Raw genomic sequence first — 19,942 nt, 5'->3', positions numbered from 1 at the left:
GACACGACAGGAGACGATGGACTACGACCAGGAACACCGTGAGATGTCTACTAAAGTGGCTTATTTTTACAGGGCGTTTGTAAGTTTGATTCTGCAAGACGACTGTTGTAAATTATTTGTTGTGAAATAAACGTGCCTGTTATTGGGCTTAACTTCCATTCCATGGGCGTCTCGGTCTTTCCATCTCAGTTTTCGTTACAATATGCAGAAGATATGCATTCTTGAACCCGCGTCGGCTGTATTATATTTCACCCTATTCATGTGAAATGTAAGCTTGTTTAAGCAAGGCTAAGCAAAATCAACCGACTCCCTGAAGTGAAAAGACTCTGATCATGGAATTCAATCCACAAACCTGCCGAAACAAAGCCACGCACTACACAAGTATTTGACAGTTATATTATTAGTCGTAGTGAAATAAAAACAATACAGTAGATGTTATTTGATCCGCATCTCAAGAAACTCTAGACAGGCTAAGTTATGCCCCAGAGTCATTACTAATTAACGTGGCCATCCTCAGACGAAGCGCTTACCTTCCTGTAAATGGCGAAGATCGTCCCAATTGGGGCCAGGCAGTCGATATTAGAGGAGCCGTCCAGAGGGTCGAAGCAGACAATGTATTTACCCTGCAGGAGAGAAGGAAAGGAACTCATTAGCGGTTAACCTGGTGCAGAGCAAGCTTTTAAAAAGTGGGGCTTAACGTGTTACATAATTATGTTCAAACCAATTAGTAATCGATTAAAATGTGAAAACGTGTTTAAGAGTTAAATATTTAATGCAGCTTTCAATCAGCCCGTCTTATATTGCTATTTTTTGCACCGCGCTTTGCAAAGCCCAACAGAAATAAAGGAACACGCCACAATAGGGGTCACCCCTGACAGTTCGACTTAGTATGTGTCAGAAGTGAAGGTAGGTGGTCTTGTCCCATCTTAAGAGTACCCGAGAGACTTAGCAAGGCGCCCGACGTGTGTGTGCTTGTGAACGTGCTGAGCGTCTTGGAAAGCAACTTGGCAACAAAAGATACTGTGTCGATGGATCTAAGAACACATAACTTACTGTATAAAGAACATAGGGCTAATGGAGCAAGTTACAATTATAGTAAAAGCTTGACGATGTAAGTTTTGCTGTTTTCTTTTTTGATATTATATAGCCAGTAGACCGAAAAACAAAATTCATTCTTTAAAAACTGACATAAAATCGCAATAACTGCACACCTATTGTTGAGTTTACTTCTTAAATCCAAAGTTACATACCCTGTAAACGTCTGAGTATAATGATAAATAAATAAATAAATCTATTATTTGCTTAGAATGTAACTTGTCATCTTTTCCCTTTCTTTATTGTTCAAGTGATCCACCCGCCACAGGTAAAGCACAGAGCGCGCTGCTACATTATTTAGTCACTTGTGTGGGAGTTATATATCAAGCAGTTTTTTTTAATTATATTCAGAACCGACTGCGCATGCGTCAAAGCGGCTCTTCAGCCCCCTCGCTCATCCTATGTTCTGAGTTTGAACCCCGCACCCAGCCGTGTTGTCCCTGTGGTGGCTGCACGTACTCCTCGTGTTTATCAGTGTTTACCTCCTACACCTCCAAAAACCTGCAGGTGAAATAACTGCCTTGTGTATAGTTTTGATTTTGAACGTCTGAGGTTCATTCCTGTCATTTGTATTGTCAGGAATGGGCTTCGGCCACCGGTTTCTCAGCATTGGATTTACAAGGTTTCGCAACTTTTCTAATTTCTTTTTCTACTTTTTTAATTTTGTCCAGTCTGGTTTTATATGAGAGACTTTTAAAGCGTAATGGACACCAATGGCAATAACGTTCGTTGTATGATATTACAGCACCACCTGCTGGCCAATTCTTCCAATTGTCTTACTCTTTTCTCTTTGGGAGTGATGATCGCCTCTTCATTCTCCTCCGTGACAAGAACACAAGTGCTGTAAGATGACTGGAGCATATTAATGACCATTTCATTGGATAGGACATCCAGTTTTTTCACCTGATCCCCTGTAACATTTACAGTCCCAGCAATCCCATACCTAAAGGAGGCAAAAAAAAAAATAATAATTCAAACAAACCAAGCTTTCTGGTTAATTTGTTTGCATTTGTCATTATTATGAATGTAGAGAAAAGTCAAGCAAAATGACACCTTTTATTGGCTAACTAAAAAGATTACAATATGCAAGGTTTTGAGGAAACTCAGACCCCTTCTTCAGGCAAGATGTAATCTTTATTATTTTCTTTATTATGATAAAGAAAAATCCCCACGTTTTTCTTGACTTGACTTCTATTTCTTTTATTCTTAGTGCTTCAGTGGATTAGTGTTAGTAAATATTTCTCTTAAATATTTTACTCAAACTTGTTGTTCTGGGTGGTGCGAGGCCAATCAGTTTATTGAGGAAAAAGTGTTAAACATTATTTCTTTTATGTGTGTATATATATATATATATATATATATATATATATATATATATATATATATATATATATATATATATATACACATGTACATATATACTGTACATATGTGTGTGTGTATATGCATGAACTTGTGAATTGCTAAAGAATTTAAACTGGTGATTTTATTTATTGAAAGACGCCCTTCCAGCAACCTTCATTACATTTTCTACTCAGATCAGTTCCAGTATTGCATTAGACTGGAGCTTGTGAGGAGCTGCAAAGACATTGATGCAGATTGTTGTTAATTACACTGCAGAGTCCATTATTATTTTTCAAAAATTAAAATATGGATATAGAAAGTGCATGAAATCACTAATGCAACATTTATCACAGACAAGATTAGACAGATCTCTGCCTCCCAATCTGTTATTACCCACGTTGATGGTGAATGGAGGCAAAATGCACCTAACAAGAGGTACGAACAGGGTATGCGCAATCACAAGTGCCAAGCCTGTTCACTGTGAGACGTTATACAGATCATGTACTGAGGGAGATCCACACAAGATGAGTTATCATTGTCACCTCTTAATGTTTTGCTGTGTATCTGTGATTTTGTATTGAAAATTTCATGTTGACAAGAGCCCATCCACAGATATGCAAAAATTTCATTTTAAGTACTGTGTGCAGTTTTGGTCTCCAGGCTAAAAAAAGGAGATAGCAGCGCTAGAAAAGGTCCGGAGAAGAGCGACTAGGCTGATTCCAGGGCTACAGGGGATGAGTTATGAGGAAAGATTAAAAGAGCTGAGCCTATATACAGTAGTTTAAGCAAAAGAAGATTAAGAGGTGACATGATTGAAGTATTTAAAATTATGAAGGGAATTAATACAGTGGATCGAGACTGTTATTTTAAAATGAGTTCATCAAGAACACGGGGACACAGTTGGAAACTTGTTAAGGGTAAATTTTGCACAAACATTAGGAAGTTTTTCTTTACACAAAGAATGATAGACACTTGGAATAAGCTACCAAGTAATGTGGTAGACAGTAAAACATTAGAGACTTTCAAAACTGAACTCGATGTTTTTTGAAAGAAATAAGTGGATAGGACTGGCGAGCTTTGTTGGGCTGAATGGCCTGTTCTTGTCTAGAATGTTCTAATGTTCTAGTTTTATCAAAACATACCCAAGATTGAGCATAAATCAAGCAAAACGACAGCAAGGACCAAAAAGCAAGCAGCATTCGATAGGGCAAAAGAAGGGAAAGGCACCACAAGGTGCCTTAAAACACAGCAGCTTCCTCTTAATCAGCTACAGCCAAACATAATCAATCCTATCTGATGACCCTGGTTTTTGAAACAACAGCAAATAAAACAAATAACAGAACTAATTAAAAATGCAGTGCTTAACATAGACTTAGATAAAAATAGCGATCCACTGGCATGAACTTTGTATTGTGTTTTTCTGCTCTCTTTTGTTATGATCACCCAGAGAATGGCAGAGGGTCATGAGCATTAGTTTGAGCAGTAGAAAAAGAAGAAGAAAAAAAAGAAAAAGAAAAACCAGGAGATGGAAAAATCAAGGGGAACTAAAGTCTAAAACCAAACAATTGTCAACTGAACATGATTACACTGCTCACTCCTTGTAATTTGGTTTCATTTGGTGTGACATTTTTATATTATATTTTCAGGTTTCTTCAATGTTCTGATTTTATATTTAGATTTTGCTTGCTTATTTAATTAAAACTTTGTTTTCTTTTTGAATTTGAAATGTTATATTTGTTTTTGATTTTTTTTTTTTTTGCATATTTGAATTTCCATCTGCTTAACCTTCTTTCTTGTCATTTGTAGATTTTGTTTTGTTTTGCTTTTTAGTTCTTTCTTTTGTGTCCTTCAGTAGTTTTTTTTTTTATTCCACACTATTACATTTACATATTATTTAATTTAAGTAATATATTCAATAATAGTTTTGGTGTGACTAGAGGTTTTTGATGGTTTTGTCTCTCCATGTGTGACAAGTCATGACAGAGTTAATATATCTTTATATATAATAAGCTACCGTGGCTGTCCGTTTGTCTGTCCAGGATTTTAAATCACCTGTAGCTCTCAAACCGTTTGACCTGAAATTTGGTACTCATATACTACATGACATCTACTATCCACTTTCAGTGTGATGATTGACCTCCAAGGTTATTCCTCTTTTTATTTTTATTTTATTTTATTGTAGAATCAACTCTCGGCAGTGGCCAGCAGGGTGGCCGTGCAGCACATGCGTACGGGCACCGTTCTCATTGCCTACCATCTTCGCTGTTCTTCTCCTACCTCTTCATATCTTTAATCATTCTTGAGGCAGATTGAAGACTTAAGTGCCAGCTTAAGTGAAAAATTAAAGAAAACGTAATAAGTAATTGCAACAAAAAAACACTGGCTTAATCAGTTTTAGCGCGAAAAGATGCCGATGAAAGAAGAAAAGAAGTGGGCCACTTGGCTGGAGAAAAAAAGAGCTGCTCACGAAGTAGCAAGCGCATCAACCTCTGAGCAAATGAATGCTAAATGTACTGAGAAAGAGGATGAAAACTATGAATGTTCAAGTCAACTGTATTCACACTGCATGTTATCATGCAGTGTGCCGTTATTTGTTTGAATATAATTGTTCTGCAATGGAGACAGAAATATGGAGAAGAGGAGTGTGATTCCCTTAGAATAAGCCACACGCCAGGCCAGGACCATTACTGTCCAGCCCAGAGCCCATGCCAGTCAGTCCTTCAACCGCTACCTGCAGGCTATGGCCTACACAGGCCCAAAAATAGAGACCTGGCCTTAGATGTTAAGAATTTGCACTACAGTTCTAAAGTTAACAAAAATGTTTTGCCAAGAGAGAAAAACCATAAAAGCCCTGCCTTGTAATGTATAGACAAGTGTTTCTTAACCATTGAGTTAGTTAACAAGTCGCTCTCTTTGGATCGCCAGACCAAGTGTTAAAAAAAAGGCATTTCAGCAGCTAAGTAAAGTAGATCGGTTATGCTGGCCTCCTCAACCATCCATTTGCTACGCACAAACCATACTATATGTTATTATCACGCTCATTACACCATTGTGTACCGCGTTGCTGTATTTTAATTTTTTTAATTGAAAAATGATTCTTGGGGCTGTCGTTGGCCAAAGGCAGATAAAACTGGGTTCCAAACTGAAATCTTTATACAAATGAAGATTTTGTAACCAAACAAAAAATATCATAAAATACTCAATAGGGCAAAACTAGTAGAAATACATAAAAAAACTTAAAATATAAAAGTATTAATTCATAAAAGAGAAAATAAATTAAGTATAAGATTGAGGGGAAAAAACCCTGGCTGTAATATAACAGTAATATTTTATATTAATATTGTTTTTATAATTAAATGTTTACATTGTGCAAATTTTGACATACTTTAATACTTCAGATGTTCTTTAATTGTATGATGTCCAGTCAAATTTGCCTGCTAGTTTCAAATGTGCTTCAGGTTTTTGGGATGCAATCAAATTAACCATCTAACAAAACAAGGAATTAAAAAGTCTATTAACAAGTTGCAGAGGAAGCAGCAGAATGTATGTTGCTATCTTACAAATGTAAGTTATTTGAACAAAGTGGGAGTCCTTGGCTAATGAGATAAACATGTTGTGTTTGCACTGAACTGTTACTTAGCGCAAAATATAACTCTGATCAAGATTGTACCGCTAATTACAGTGTTCTCACACAATAACCAGGGGCCTCATGTATAACGCCGTGCGTAGAATTCGCACTATAACATGGCGTAAGCAGAAAAGCCGAAATGTGCTTACGCACAGAAAAACCAGATGCAAGAATCTGTGCGTACTCCAACTTCCACGTTCTTCCTCTACATAAATCCCGATCAGCGTGAAAAGTAACGCTCGTGCACACGCTTTATGTAACGCCCCAACTCCTCCCAGAATTACGCCTCTTTGAATATGCAAATCAATATAAATCGTCCTTAAGCTCAGCCTTCTGTAAAAAGACAATGGGAAAAGCACGGGGGAAAATATAAGAATTTCAGCGAATACCAAGTGGAGGCAAAGGAAAAACATACTATTTGTTTAATTAAACCGTGGTATAATCAAAAAAAGGAAGTTGATCGAGTGACATAGCGTGTTAGAGAAACTTGAAAGCTCACGTTCACAAAGTCGCACAGTGCCAGAAATAAAAAAGAAGTCACATATCAAAGTCGCCGTGAAAAGCCGAGTTGTAAGCCCACTGTCTGAGTGTCATATGAAAGCTTATTAGGGTACAGAGAAAAAAAGGCACACAGTGGGGAAAAAGCATGAAATGTCAACTTCAATCTCGAAATTTCCACTTTATTCATGTAGTTTATTTTGTCATTAAAGTAGAACATCATCAACTTCATCTTAAAATCGTTTAATTAACCAATTTCTCAAATCACATCGTAATTAAAGTAGCACGTTAAATGCTTTGTTTTGTATTTGATCTTCTATGTGCTCTGTGTGTGTGAATCACTACTTGCTTCTTAAACCGGCTCTCTTCCTCCAACTGGACACAGAATCCATTACATTCGTGATATTACAGCTCTCTGAATAACTAAAATACTGAGATGTATATGTGATATCATTTTCATGATGATAGGAGTTAAAGCACGTTATTAAACATGGGTTTCACGGCGCAGTGATTGTGTGGGACCTTCGATGAAATAATTTATTGCAGCAATACTCAGGGTCGGCTCTAGGCTTGTGGCGGCCCTGGGCAGAGGAAGAATTGGTGGCCCCTTCACCTGCCAATGTCAATATAGTATCTTATGCACGGTGGATGGCCACGTCCGTTGCGGACACTGCATAGCCGCCTCGTGCTCATGACACAAGCATTTAACTTTTGCTGAAATTTGTTGCTGCGTTTTTAGCTGTGTTGTTATTTTCTCTTTCTGTTTTATATTCAATATGTATTGGCGTAGCCACCCCTGCAGTCCTTGCTTTTCTTTCTCCAAGTAACCGATCACCATACAATCAGCTCTGTAATAGACGTTAAGCTATCTGTAAGCTTATAACAACGGTTCTTCAGAACTTTTAAGGAACATTGAAATATCTTCGTAGTACATGTTTAATTATTCTATCCTTCACGACAGTCCCAGTGAAGAATATAGATTATTTAAATTAAGTTAAAGTTTTATCTGTATAATATAATAAACATATTTTGCTGCATTTCATCTTAAAAATTATATTGTCATCATATGTAAATACGCGCTTTATAAAGTGGCTCAGGTTGTGCAATATTATAACTGTAGTGCAAGTTTACAGTGGGGTGATTTTACTTATAAATACAAACAGTTCTACAAGGATCAATTGATTGAGCGCATTTAAAATTCTTGGGATAAAACTGTTTCTGAACCGCGAGGTCCATACAGGAAAGGCTTTGAAACATTTTGCAGTGGCTGAGACAACATGTGCTTGAAGCTGTATACCGATAATTCTCTTTCCGATCAACTGCTGCTGTGATTCACACTCAGATACAGTGATATAAATACTCCGAGTGGTGCAGTGAGAGTAATATGGTAAAAGATGATCCACTGTGGCAACTCCTAACGGGAGGAGCTGAAAGAAGAAGAAGAAGGAGAAGTGAGAGTAACAACGCTAAAGCAGTTATGGTATTTGGAATACTATGGCTGTTCCCTGGACCATTATATTGTTACGAGTTAATTACAATCAGATGCATTACACTAATAAACAATATGCGGTTAGTTTCGGTGTATTTATAAAGCCATGTCATGAAAATAATGAGTAATCACACAGGAACAGTACCATTGCTTTGACGCTGGGTGCCGCCAGTCTGCAAAACCGAGCGGAGAACTTGCGTACAACAAGGTATGAGGTACCGTGGAAATGTGCTTGGCTTTACGCCAAGTGTAGGTTTTATACATCGCGATTTGAACGTGGAAAATTTCTTGCGCAACATTTCTGTGCATACGCACCGTTTATGCATGAGGCCCCAGATGAACCCTGTATGAGGTGAGACACAAAACTGGGCTTGGGGCTTTCCTAGAAAACCGTCTGGAGGTCAGCTGGACGTGAATCATAAAACTATATCCCCTACTACACGTCCTCTCAAACCGCCGACCGGTTAGGTATATCCTGTGAATAGGCTAGTCAGTATGTGCACAACAATCGCTACATTAATTGCCATGATAATGTTGGGTGAAAAAATCAGACAGCGAATCAACATCAAATTTCTCACGAATTTTCTCTTTTTCCATAAAGCGGTTTTTGACTGACAAAAACATTCCTGTCCTCGATCATCCTCCCTATTCGCCCGATTTAGCTCCCTGTGATTTGTACTTGTTCCTGAAAATCCAAAGTGACCTGAAGGGAACATGTTTTTCATGAAGTGAAGAGCCTCAAGCAAGAAGACTTCCAGCACTCTTTCAATCAATGGAAGACACGTATGGAGCAGTGTAGAGATCGGGATGGGGAGTATATACTGTAGAAGGTGACAATGTTTAGAATGCTGTAATTCATCAATAAATATATATTTTTTTACCAATCCGGTTATTTTTGTGTCTCACCTCTTATTAAAATGTGCTTGATGTGCCAACAAAGTAACATCATTAGTTCATTGCCATTCTGCAATGTTCATGTTCATTCAATTGCTTATGTCACGTAGTGTGGCTTCGTCCAATTTGAATCCAACATGGCCTCGGAGACATATCTATTTTTTCAAAACTGAGAGCTTGATTTATTTACTGAATAATAATAGCAAGGGAATAACATTACTGTAATAGTAAACAAACCAATATGCAGCGTAATAGATTACAAAAACACGCCTATTAACATTAAGTGGTCCTAACTTTCACAGGTATCCTGACTATCTGGCAAAATACAGTACCTGACCTGCCTTATTTTCTTGTTCTCTCCTCTTCTCACATGTAGGTTGCATTACTTCCATGGTTGTTCCTTGTTGGTCTGTCCTGGCCACTTGTCACTAGGTTATCAGCATCTTCCGTCTGGTAGTCACTGGTGCCACTTTGTTGTTTAGCCTCCAATATGTGCTCAGATCCCCAAATAATAGTTTGTTTCTATCAGAGCTGTGTGGTACACCGATAGTAAAAAAGTACCAAACTACTACATTTTTAAAATGGTACTCTACTAGCATTTTGAATAAACTCGATAATTTTACTACATTAAAAATATGACTACATTTCCTTTCTAAAAAGACATGGAGAGCATAAGCATGGCAGTCAAAATGGGATATGGCAATACTTTGCAGCTAAAGCAAATGGAAAAGCTGAACCAGAATGTACTACAGCCCTAGTGTTACAAAGCTTGTCTCACCAAAGGCGGCAAAACATCAGATCTTACCAAGCATTTCTCTTTTGCTTAACCCAGTGTCTTACTGAGGCTCAGAACTTGACATGTGTGAAATGGTATTTACAGTAAAAATAAGGAAAGTTCACATTTATCTGTTTCAGTGGGTTAACAAATGTAGCATTTTCATCGAGTGCAAGTTCACAAAGACCGCTTTCCCAAGCTTGTTGGATGAACAGACGAACACACACAGAACAAGTTCAATCCTAATTATTGTAATTCTGCAGAGTGTGGGGCAAAGTGTCATATTACACTAAAATAGCGTTAATCCGCAGTAGAGTCCATACACTGCACACACTCTTTTAATTAATGCATATTTCACTAATTTATTTTTAACCCTCAAGGATACTTTGAAGTTGTTTTTCTTCCAGGTTAAAGTTTCAAGTGTCAGGAAATACTTTTTATTTGAATCTTTCATATGTTTTAATATTTCAGACACTTGAACATATTACAGTGCCGGGCTGGCAATCCAGAGGGCCGTGTAGCTGCACAGCTGCTTTCTAAAAGAGAGGTGGGTTATGCAAAGGAAGCATCGCTGTTCACTCTGGGGGGCACAGAGGAGAAAAAAAAACGGAAGGCGCACAAGAGTCCGTGGACTATTGGTGGAAGGTGCACAGCAGGGCAAGGACCTGTCTTGGCAGAGTCAGAAAACGTTTGATGGAGAGAATAAGATTTTGCTAAAATGCAAAACCGGCACAGCAAGAGTGGAAGAGTGTGGTGTGCAATAACAACACGAGCAAGTACAAATGAAGAGAAAATGAGAAGGAGCGACATTCTTCAGGGCCTTGCCACAATGAAGTGGGAGACGAACTTACAGGGGAGTCAGTCAGATTGGGAAGCAATTAAAAAGAAAAAAGATCTTCTTAAGGTCTTAACACAGGGGGTTTTAGGGGATAGGGGAGTTATCTGTTATCTGCTACAGTGTCGTTTTGGTATTGGTACTGAAGTCAACATTTTATATCAGCCCAACACCGGTGCCTATTCAGCTCCCAGTTCTTGAGCTCTGAGTTTAAATTCTGGAGCCACCGTCCCTGAGTACCAGCTCATTCACGCCAACTACTGGGGATCTTCCTAAAAAATTCCAATACAGCAACCTTTATTGCATTAACTAAGTTGTGGTAAAGTGGCTGTTCATGCCAAGGGTCTACTAACTCAGGGGTCCGCAGTCACACTTCTGGAGGGCCGCAGTGGCCACAGGTTTTCATTCCAGCCCGTGTCCTAATAAGAAGTCAGTCCTTGCTGATAATGAAAGTTGGTTTTTAACTCTATGCCTTGTTAGTGCCTTTATTCATCAAAGACACATTTTAGTTTCTTTGTAGATCAGAGGTCCTCAATTACAGTCCTGGAGGTTGGCTATGGCTGCAGGTTTTCACTTTAATCAATTTCTTAATTAGAACCATGTTATTTACTATTAAAGCAATATGTTTTTTTGGGCTTAATTTTAGTTCTCTTGCTTGTTACCATTCAGAACCCTTAAATGCCTATTTTAGATTTTAGCAGCTGCATTTAAGTTTTAATTGTTGCCTGTTTTCTTAATCAGACATTAGTTAATAATGAGATGCAGATAACCAATAAACCAGCAGCTCTCCAGCTCACATGCTTTCCATGAAGTATCTGTGATGAAAAATGTTTAGAAATGAATGAGAGGGGAAATGGAAGGACCATTATGTTTAAAGTTGTTCTGGTCCACAAAACCCATGGATAATGTTCTCACAGAAGGAAACTCTACAGTGCAATTAAAATTGCTCTTGGATGAATGCCAGCACTAACAAGCTAAACAGTTCAATACCAAGTTTCATTCTCAGCATGGACTGCCTTTTAATTGGGAAACTAGTTGGAATAAAAACCTGCAGCCACTGCGGCCATCCAACTAACTGTCCATCCATCCATCCATTATCCAACCCGCTATATCCTAACTACAGGGTCACGGGGGTCTGCCGGAGCCAATCCCAGCCAACACAGGGAGCAATGCAGGAAACAAACCCTGGGAAGGGTGCCATCCCCCTGCAGGGCACACACACACACTCACCCACACACCAAGCACACACCAGGGACAATTTAGGATCGCCAGTGCACCTAACCTGCATGTCTTTGGACTGTGGGAGGAAACCGGAGTACCCAGAGGAAAACCACGCATACAGAGGGAGAACATGCAAACTCCACGCAGGGAAGACTGGGGAAGCGAACTCGGGTCTCCTAAATGCGAGGCAGCAGCGCTACCCACTGCCACCGTGCCGCCCTGTACTAACTAGTGCAAACCAAAGCCAAATGTGTCACCTTGCCGTGTGTCACCATATCAGCCAGTTCCCAGTGATCTTTCTTCAACTGCAGCATTCCAATATTCAAGTCCATGATCTAAGGCCTACCCCAAGTAAATTGTGCCTCTCTGCTGATCAAGCTGATAACTGAAAGGCTCCATGCTTTTAATGAAAATACACTGAAGTAAATGGTGCAGCAGCCAGCCGTAGGAGTCTCCTATCCATTTACTGGGCCTCTGCAAAGTGACTTTGTGGCACTGTGCCATTCAGGGCAGTTATAAGTAGTGTCCTAAACAAGGCAAAGTTCACACTTTTGTGGTATGCCTTCATTCGGGTCAGTGACCAGAGACCACCGTTTCCTAGCTTGATATCTCAATTTTTATTTCCTTCTGGTATGGCACCATCCCTGGTCTGCTGTACATTTTCTTGTTCTTGCACTGCATTGTCACAACATACTTACACTTAAAATGACTTGATAACTATTCTATGGGTACAACATAAAACACTTTAAGGAAAGTGTTACAAAAGATACGCATGATTCTTCATGACATTTTTTCTTTTAGTTGTAAAATATTATAAAAACATTGCATAATAAATCCAAAGGCTTCTGTAAACATTGATTTAAGTCAAGCAAATATAAAAACAGACAGCAAGCTATGCAGCTTTAGGGACACCTGTCTCTGCTATTACAATCTGAGATAACCTGCATAGCTCTACTGTTGCAGCATTTTTAAATAACTTATCAAAATTAGAAATTAACAATTTATTTTCTGTATGGCTTAGCTCTTCATCTTGAACTTGCACTTGAACTTAGGATGGAAACGTAGGCGAGGATCTATCCTGGAAATCAAACTGCGGAAATGCGCAATGCATCCCACATTTTAAATTCACTCTTCTAATTGAACATCACAGTAATCACTGTGGGCCTCCAGTGGAATCTGTGAGGGGACAGCTACCTCATTGTTCAAGGAAATTGCCAGAGTTGTTATAATTTGTGGGCGAGATGAATAACAGCAATGTGCCAGATGCATCACATTTCACTGTACGGCAAATAAATGTCAGCAAGCAAATTGCAGTTGGAATACTTATAAAGATCTCTCCAAATATGACACTCAGTCTCTAGGAATTATTATTACGCTAGGTAAAGTAGAAATGCAAAATAGTTTAACATAACATTCTCTAAGCTGCTCAGTTCAATTCAGCGTGATGGGGGCCTGGCAGCGAAGAGCAGCCCCAGAAGGAGAGCTGGTCCATTATAGTGCCTTTCTCCTCCAGAGCCTCTTTAGCATCTCCAGTTTAACCAGCATGCATGTCTTTGGGGAGAGAAAGTCAGAACACCCAAAGACAAAACCGATGCAGCTACAAAGAGAACTTGCAAACTGGGGTTCAAGCCCTGGACACTTTGTCCATGAGACAGCAGCACAAACCACTGCACCATCATGCAGCCTAATGCAAAACTATTTTCAGAGAAACCTCTATATATTTCCAATTATTCAATCACTCACTGCTTGTGTGATAAGCCAACAACTTACAAGTGTGCCAGGCCGGCTTTCCTGACTGCTGAAGAAATGGCCTTGATTGCTGTCAGCATGGAGTTGATCAGCTGTGTTAGCTCCCCTGTTCCCTTTGCTTTCCTCCCCTGTTCCATGACAAAGCGGGTCAGGGTGATCACATCTGTGTCAAATGGTGACTGATCAGACATTTTGAAGGTACGCTTATTTCCTCTTTCAGCAGGGAGAAGTCGTACTGCAAGCAGCGAGGATGGCAGCTCTGGTTCAATGGCACTACAGCTTCACTTAACTAAGTACTACTGGGGCACTAGGCCAAGATATTTTTAAAACCCGAAAGCTGCTTGAGTTAAGTCACTGAAATGCTTTTGCTGTCAGTAACCTGACACCTGTTAAGTCTGTGTAGCTTATCTTTCTTAGATGGTTGCCAGCAATGAACATATAATCCACATTCATTGATGAGTATTGAATTATTCATTATTATTTACCAAAATCTGTAGACTTTCGCAAATCCTAATGTTCTCCCTGAGAACATGGCACAGCTGAGAGGAGTAAGTTATTATTTTGATCAGATATCCTATTTCCTCTTTTAAATTTGGCTTTCTCTTGTGCCCATGACCTTCATACATATGACTTGCATGAAATCGAGGCTCATCTAATGGGAAAGGTCAGGAAGAACATGAGCTGACTGAAAGGTTACGCTATTTATACCTGGATAACCAAACCACTGAATAAAAGGAATAACTACTGTGTTTACATAAACATGTCTACTTTGTAATGAAATATCTATTACTTGGTTAAGAAAAAAAAAATGAATAGAAAAGGATTTGCAAGTCAGACAGAATAAACGAATACACAATATTCCTGATTCGGGTGTTTTTTCATTAGACAAGGAATATGCTGTACGTCCAGAACTGACAAAAGGCTTAGACACCTAAAGCATTATTTCTAAAGCAAATTTTTTGGGCAGTAAGTGTTTAATTGCATGTAAAACAGTAAATACCTTTAAATAAATACAAATAAACACTAATACAATAATAAAGAACAAGGATTTTATGTGTTTTTCAAAAAACATACATCATCAGTATCCAAGGAGATGATTAGTACAATACAAGTCTATGATTTTTATAGATCAATAGTCTGTCAAAGTGTATCAACTTAGCCATTCATAAACCTCTCCCCAGAGGTATTCACCCGTCATTCCACTTATTTGTTAAATTCCACCAACAACACCCCTGATTCAAATTATGAAGTGTTGATTAGCTGAACCAGGTGGGCTAGTGGGGCCATCTAACAATTGTGTGGATTGAATGGAACCATAAATACCGGGTTGCCTTGAGAAGATGTTTGGAAATGGCTTGGGTAAAACGTTGACAAGGTTATAATCGGCCAGCAGTAGCACACCAAAGTGGACTTTCAAGATATGGTGTTCAAAGTGTTGTCAAGTATGTTAGCATTTCACAGGGCTTTGGGTCCAAACTGGGTGTGACATAGTCTTTAACACAATTTCGATTTACCCTAGAATGGAGGAGACTTCTCCAGAAGACTACTGAGACGTCACTTTCTGTCTTCACTCATCAGCCCAACTTCTTCTGCTTCCTTCAGTACAAATTCCACCACCACAGGAGGTCCAATGTCACATTAGACCAGACCTTTGACCACAAAGGATCTTCTCCCAGAAGGAAGGCTTGTTACTCTTTACTGTCACTAGCAACACTTATGTGCATTGTTTGCTACATTATGAGTTCATTTCAGTCTTGGACATTAAACAGGGTAACCTTTGGTGCCCCAACCCTTTATATGTTTGTGTTCTTCATTTCACACTGCCTTAAAGAAAACTGAAGAAACTGGGAAAGAAGAAGACAGGAAACACACTAGAAGACACAAAACATTGTTTGCATCTGATTAACTGGGCTGAAAAGTCACTTAAGAGACTGCAGAAAGCCCAGTGAAGTGCTTGCTCCACAAAGACCACTTGCTCCGCACAGACCACTAAAGCCCTGTGATTCAATCGTCTCAAATTGCATGCTTATGTCACATTATTTACACATCAGAAACTCTGAGAATTGGCTGGATGTGACCAGCAGCACTACACAACAGAGTCATAGTCCAAGAGACAGTCCTACTATGTGGCATGCCCACTTGTGATGCCCTGGTTGCCCACAGCTGGCAATACCCAATTGATTCTGGGACATCGATAGTTATGTACCGAGAATTTACTGAGCAATGGGAACACATAGCGACAAGCAGTTGGTGCATCAAAGTGCTTAGTTCTTTTATTTTCAAATAAAGTGCTGTGCAGTCTTCAATAAATAAATACTCCTCAATAAAAACAAGTGCTTTGTGGAGGTTAAAATGCAAATAAATATTTTTAAGAATAGGTTAAAATCAGGTTAAAAGCAGTCAGTATCTGTCCTTGTAAAGAATCACGAGCCTCAGTGCATCCATCTAAAAACTGTCTCCTCTGCCCACCGTCTAAGGTCACCTCAGCAAGATGTCAATTGATAGGCATATTCAACCCTTTAACTCGCTGCCATCCCTCAGCATCTGTGAAGACCCCACAAATGCTGCTTCTTTCTCCCACCACCATCATTTAGCCTTCAATTGAAGCCCACTCAGAGCTGTTGGTGGCACCTGCTAAGGTGGATGATTAGTAGGAGCAACCTTACCCCAAAGAGCCACTACTCTGCTCAATCTGCCTCCTACATATAGCAGCAATGGTTCAAACACAATCCCCCTGACTTCGGTCTCTTTTCCTTTTTCTCAGTCTCATTCTTGACCATGGGGCTCCTTTATTCTCTTGTGGATGCTGTGTGCTGATTGCAGTCCCATGAGTGCCATGGTGGAACAGCAGACCTAGTTAAACAATTTGCTTGCCTCCACACTGAACACTCCCATGGCTACACCCACGATACACAAGATGCACTAAAGATGAAGTAGAAAACCTGCACATGGCCATGGGTCCTTAACACACATGATCACACCACTAAAACTACATGCCTTCTTGATAGTCATCATTACTCAGGAGTAATATAATCCCTCCCACATCCCTAATCTTAACCATTGTTTAAGTATTTTTTATAAGAATGAAACATAAGGTACACCTTCTGTGATGCAAATGATGAACACCACTGACATGTAATAGAAAGATCGGTAAACATCATCAGATGTGAGCAATTTGGTTGGCTCCTCAATGGAGTGCTGTACTGGAGGTCTGCAGCCAGACTCAATTGCATCTGACACAAAATCACTTGGTTTGAATGAGCAATGAAGTCTTCAAAAATGGTGTTGTAGTGCATGTTGCAGTTAATAAATCATTCTTAAAGAAAGATAACAAGACAACATAATGCAAAGCACCGTTAAGCATGGAGAAATAACCAGTGGCAGAAAGTCTTATGGGGTTATGAGTCCACGGTTTTGGTTCACAAAGATGCCAGTATGTCTGAAAAAGAATTGGGAAGAAGTACACTGTGTGGTCAAAGTACCTGGACACCCCTCCAAATTACTGAGTTCAAGTGTTTCATTGTTAACAGATGCATACAATTAAGCAGACAGCCATGCGACTCCATTGACAAACACTGGAAGAAGAACGGGTCATGCTGAAGAGCTCAGTGATGTTAAATATGGCACTGTCATATGATGCCACCTTTGCCACAAGTCAGTATGTGAAATATCTGCTCTACTAAATCTTCTTTGGTTGGCTGTAAACGTGATTATTGTGAAGTAGGAGCATCTAGGAGCAACAACAGCTCAGTCACGAAGTGGTGGACCAACCCAAAATCTTGTGGAAAGCCTCCTGAGAATAGTGGAGGTGTTTACAGGGCAGGGCAGGGCAGGGCATGGTAAGCACCTCCATATTAATGCCCATGGTTTTGGAATGGGATGTCCCAAAAACTCATATACTGTAGGTGTGATGGTCAGGTGTCCATACAGCATCTATGAACTGTTTAAGGAATGTGGAAGGAAGTCAAAGATTCAGCCATAATAATTGTCTTAGCAGAGATTATTAATAAAATAATGAAATTGAATTTAGGCAACTAATGTGACTGGCTGAAATTAAACCAGAAGGCAAGGCAGCAATGTCGTATGTTGGCTGTAACATTTATAAATATTAGTTTCAATGAATTCTACCACATCATATGTAAAAGCAAATACAAGTGTTCTTTGATATTCTGAATTTTGGTGATTAGGTTCTGACAATTTAATCTACTACTAATCTGACAATCTTCATTCCACTATTGTGTCACAAAAAAGATTGCTTTAGTTATATGTTCTGTTCTTTAGAAAAAAATTAAATGGCTTGTATAACATTTCAGTTTCCCTTAATGAACAAGTTGTCAAAATGGACCTGTTGCCTGCACATTCTCTTACTCTTACTGATCTGGGAACATCTCAGTGAGGCTGTAGTGACATCATGGTCATCGATTAAAGGACCAAAACAATAGCTGAAGTAATATTGCCCTGTATACTAAGTTTGAACACTTATTCTAGATGTTTAATTTGTTGTTACGAATAATTATTTTTGTTCAAAATAGAGACTCAGGTATGCTGGACAGCTGAGGAGAGAGGTAGAAGTGTGAACAAACTTGCCAGTTATGTTGCTGAAGAAGACACGGTGTTGTTTTGGAAGACCCAACTGTTTATCCAGTATATAGCTCATTCATCAATTAGCTTTCCAGAAGAAGTGGATGCACAGAATGACCTCATTTTGTGTCAAAGTTTTGCTACATTTTTAAACTGTACTTAAGTGGGCATGATTGTTTGATAATATGCACTCATTAAGCATCAATCAATTATTTGATTTGAAGGGTCCACTAATTCATATATGATCTATCTGGACATATCTTTTCTTTGACAGACCTGAATGGTTAGCGAAGTCACGTCAATTGATTTCATTTTTATTTTGCTTATCCTGATGAAAGACAATGTGGCAAACGTAACGTGGAACAGTGCGTGGCTTTACACCAAGTGTAGGTTTTATACATCGCGATTTGAACGTGGAAACGTTCTTCCGCAACATTTCTGTGCATACGCACCGTTTATGCATGAGGCCCCTGGAGAGCTACTGTGGCTGTAAGTTTTCAAGTCTTTTCTTAATTAGTGACCAATTTTTGCTGCTAATTAGCTATTTCCCTTTATTTTAATTGACTCTTCTTGAGACTCTGACTGCTGAATTGATTCTTTTTTTCCTTAAACAGCACCTAAACATAAATTTGATGTTAAGTGAGCCAACAGACGACCAACTACGTTGGGTCCTCAAACTCCAACCAACTTCACTTCATTCAGTTTCTTAATTGAAGCCAATTCTCATTGGTAATTAAACCTGTTACTTAATTCCATGGCGCTCATCCTGCCATGGCAGACATTTTCTTTTTTAAAAGCACTGTCAAAATGTTTTGTTGACCTGAGCAGATCAACATTACTGAGGTCTTCACCTTTCTGTATTTTCAGTTATTGTGTGATGGACGCAGGTTGTTGTTTACATGTTGGTACATTTTGTGTCCTAGTATTCTTTGGTTGCTAATTAAGTAAAAAAGAAATTATTAAGGGGCCTGAGTCTGAAGTTGTGCATCAATTAAAATTAAGGCAAAGAGTTAATTAGCAGCACAATCTGCACACTAATTAAGAAAAGGGTTAGAATGAAAACCTGCAGCCACAGTAGCTCTCCAGGACTGGAGTTCTAGACCCCTGGTCTAGGCCAGCCTATCCTCAGAATCTTCTTACAGCCTACCTTGGAGAATTCCCTGATGCTCCTAGGTAAGTCAAGCCATATAATCATTTCTGCGTTTTATGATTCTGCCCTTCTTTTTCCTCCCAGTGGGCTGTGCCTTGGACACATCCTTCTGACCAAACCATCTCGACCATTTCCACTTGATAAAGAGAAACAGCAGTCCTACTTGGTAGTAATCACCCCTAAGGACTGTGACCTTGACATGGGGAGGTAAGCCTAAATGCCTTTTTGAGCCTAATAGTTATGATGTTTGGAAATATGTGCTCCTGATAGGGTTACCCATGACATGGAGCCACCATGCAGACTCACCATTGACGAGGATCAGGTCAAATACCAGTCAGTCAGCCAAGAGTGAGACTGAGCCTACTTGATTTTTAAACAGTTATTTTCCCGATTTTTATTTCCTGTCTACTAATTTTATGATCAAAAGAATCTGGAAGACTAAACAGAGTAGCCTTTTTACTAAGTACCATTTTTCTAAAACTCAAAGATTATCTCTTCATCAAGTTGAAAAGCTTGGTAGCCTGGAAGCGTAAAGCAGCTGTTTCTCTGGATCCAGAAAACCGAATTCAGTTGTTTGAGGCTTCAGTAGCAGATCAGTGGGGAGATTTACGTCCTGTAGACCCTTTGAAAGTAGCCGTGGTGAAGGATTAAGTATCTTGGCTGGCCCAGCATCCATTCCTGGA

The 19,942-nt window shown here is 39.2% G+C and overlaps 1 protein-coding gene across 1 annotated transcript in view; it reads right to left on the bottom strand.

Moving 5' to 3' along the window:
• Positions 1 to 13,823, bottom strand: part of LOC120532527 (fructose-1,6-bisphosphatase isozyme 2) — a 47,781-nt gene extending 33,958 nt beyond the window's left edge. The window contains exons 1-3 of the mRNA XM_039758597.1: positions 13,550 to 13,823; positions 1,876 to 2,038; positions 531 to 623 (exon numbers count right to left, since the gene is read on the bottom strand). Of these exons, the coding sequence (XP_039614531.1) occupies positions 531 to 623; positions 1,876 to 2,038; positions 13,550 to 13,719 (426 nt within the window). The 5' untranslated portion in view covers positions 13,720 to 13,823. The remainder of the gene's footprint in view (positions 1 to 530; positions 624 to 1,875; positions 2,039 to 13,549) is intronic.
• Positions 13,824 to 19,942: the final 6,119 nt, after the last annotated feature.

This window comes from Polypterus senegalus, chromosome 7 (genome assembly GCF_016835505.1).
Source record: "Polypterus senegalus isolate Bchr_013 chromosome 7, ASM1683550v1, whole genome shotgun sequence".
Taxonomy (NCBI): Eukaryota; Metazoa; Chordata; class Cladistia; order Polypteriformes; family Polypteridae; genus Polypterus; species Polypterus senegalus.
The sequence above is the reverse complement of the archived record's forward strand: the minus strand, read 5'-3'. Positions and strand labels throughout refer to the sequence as shown.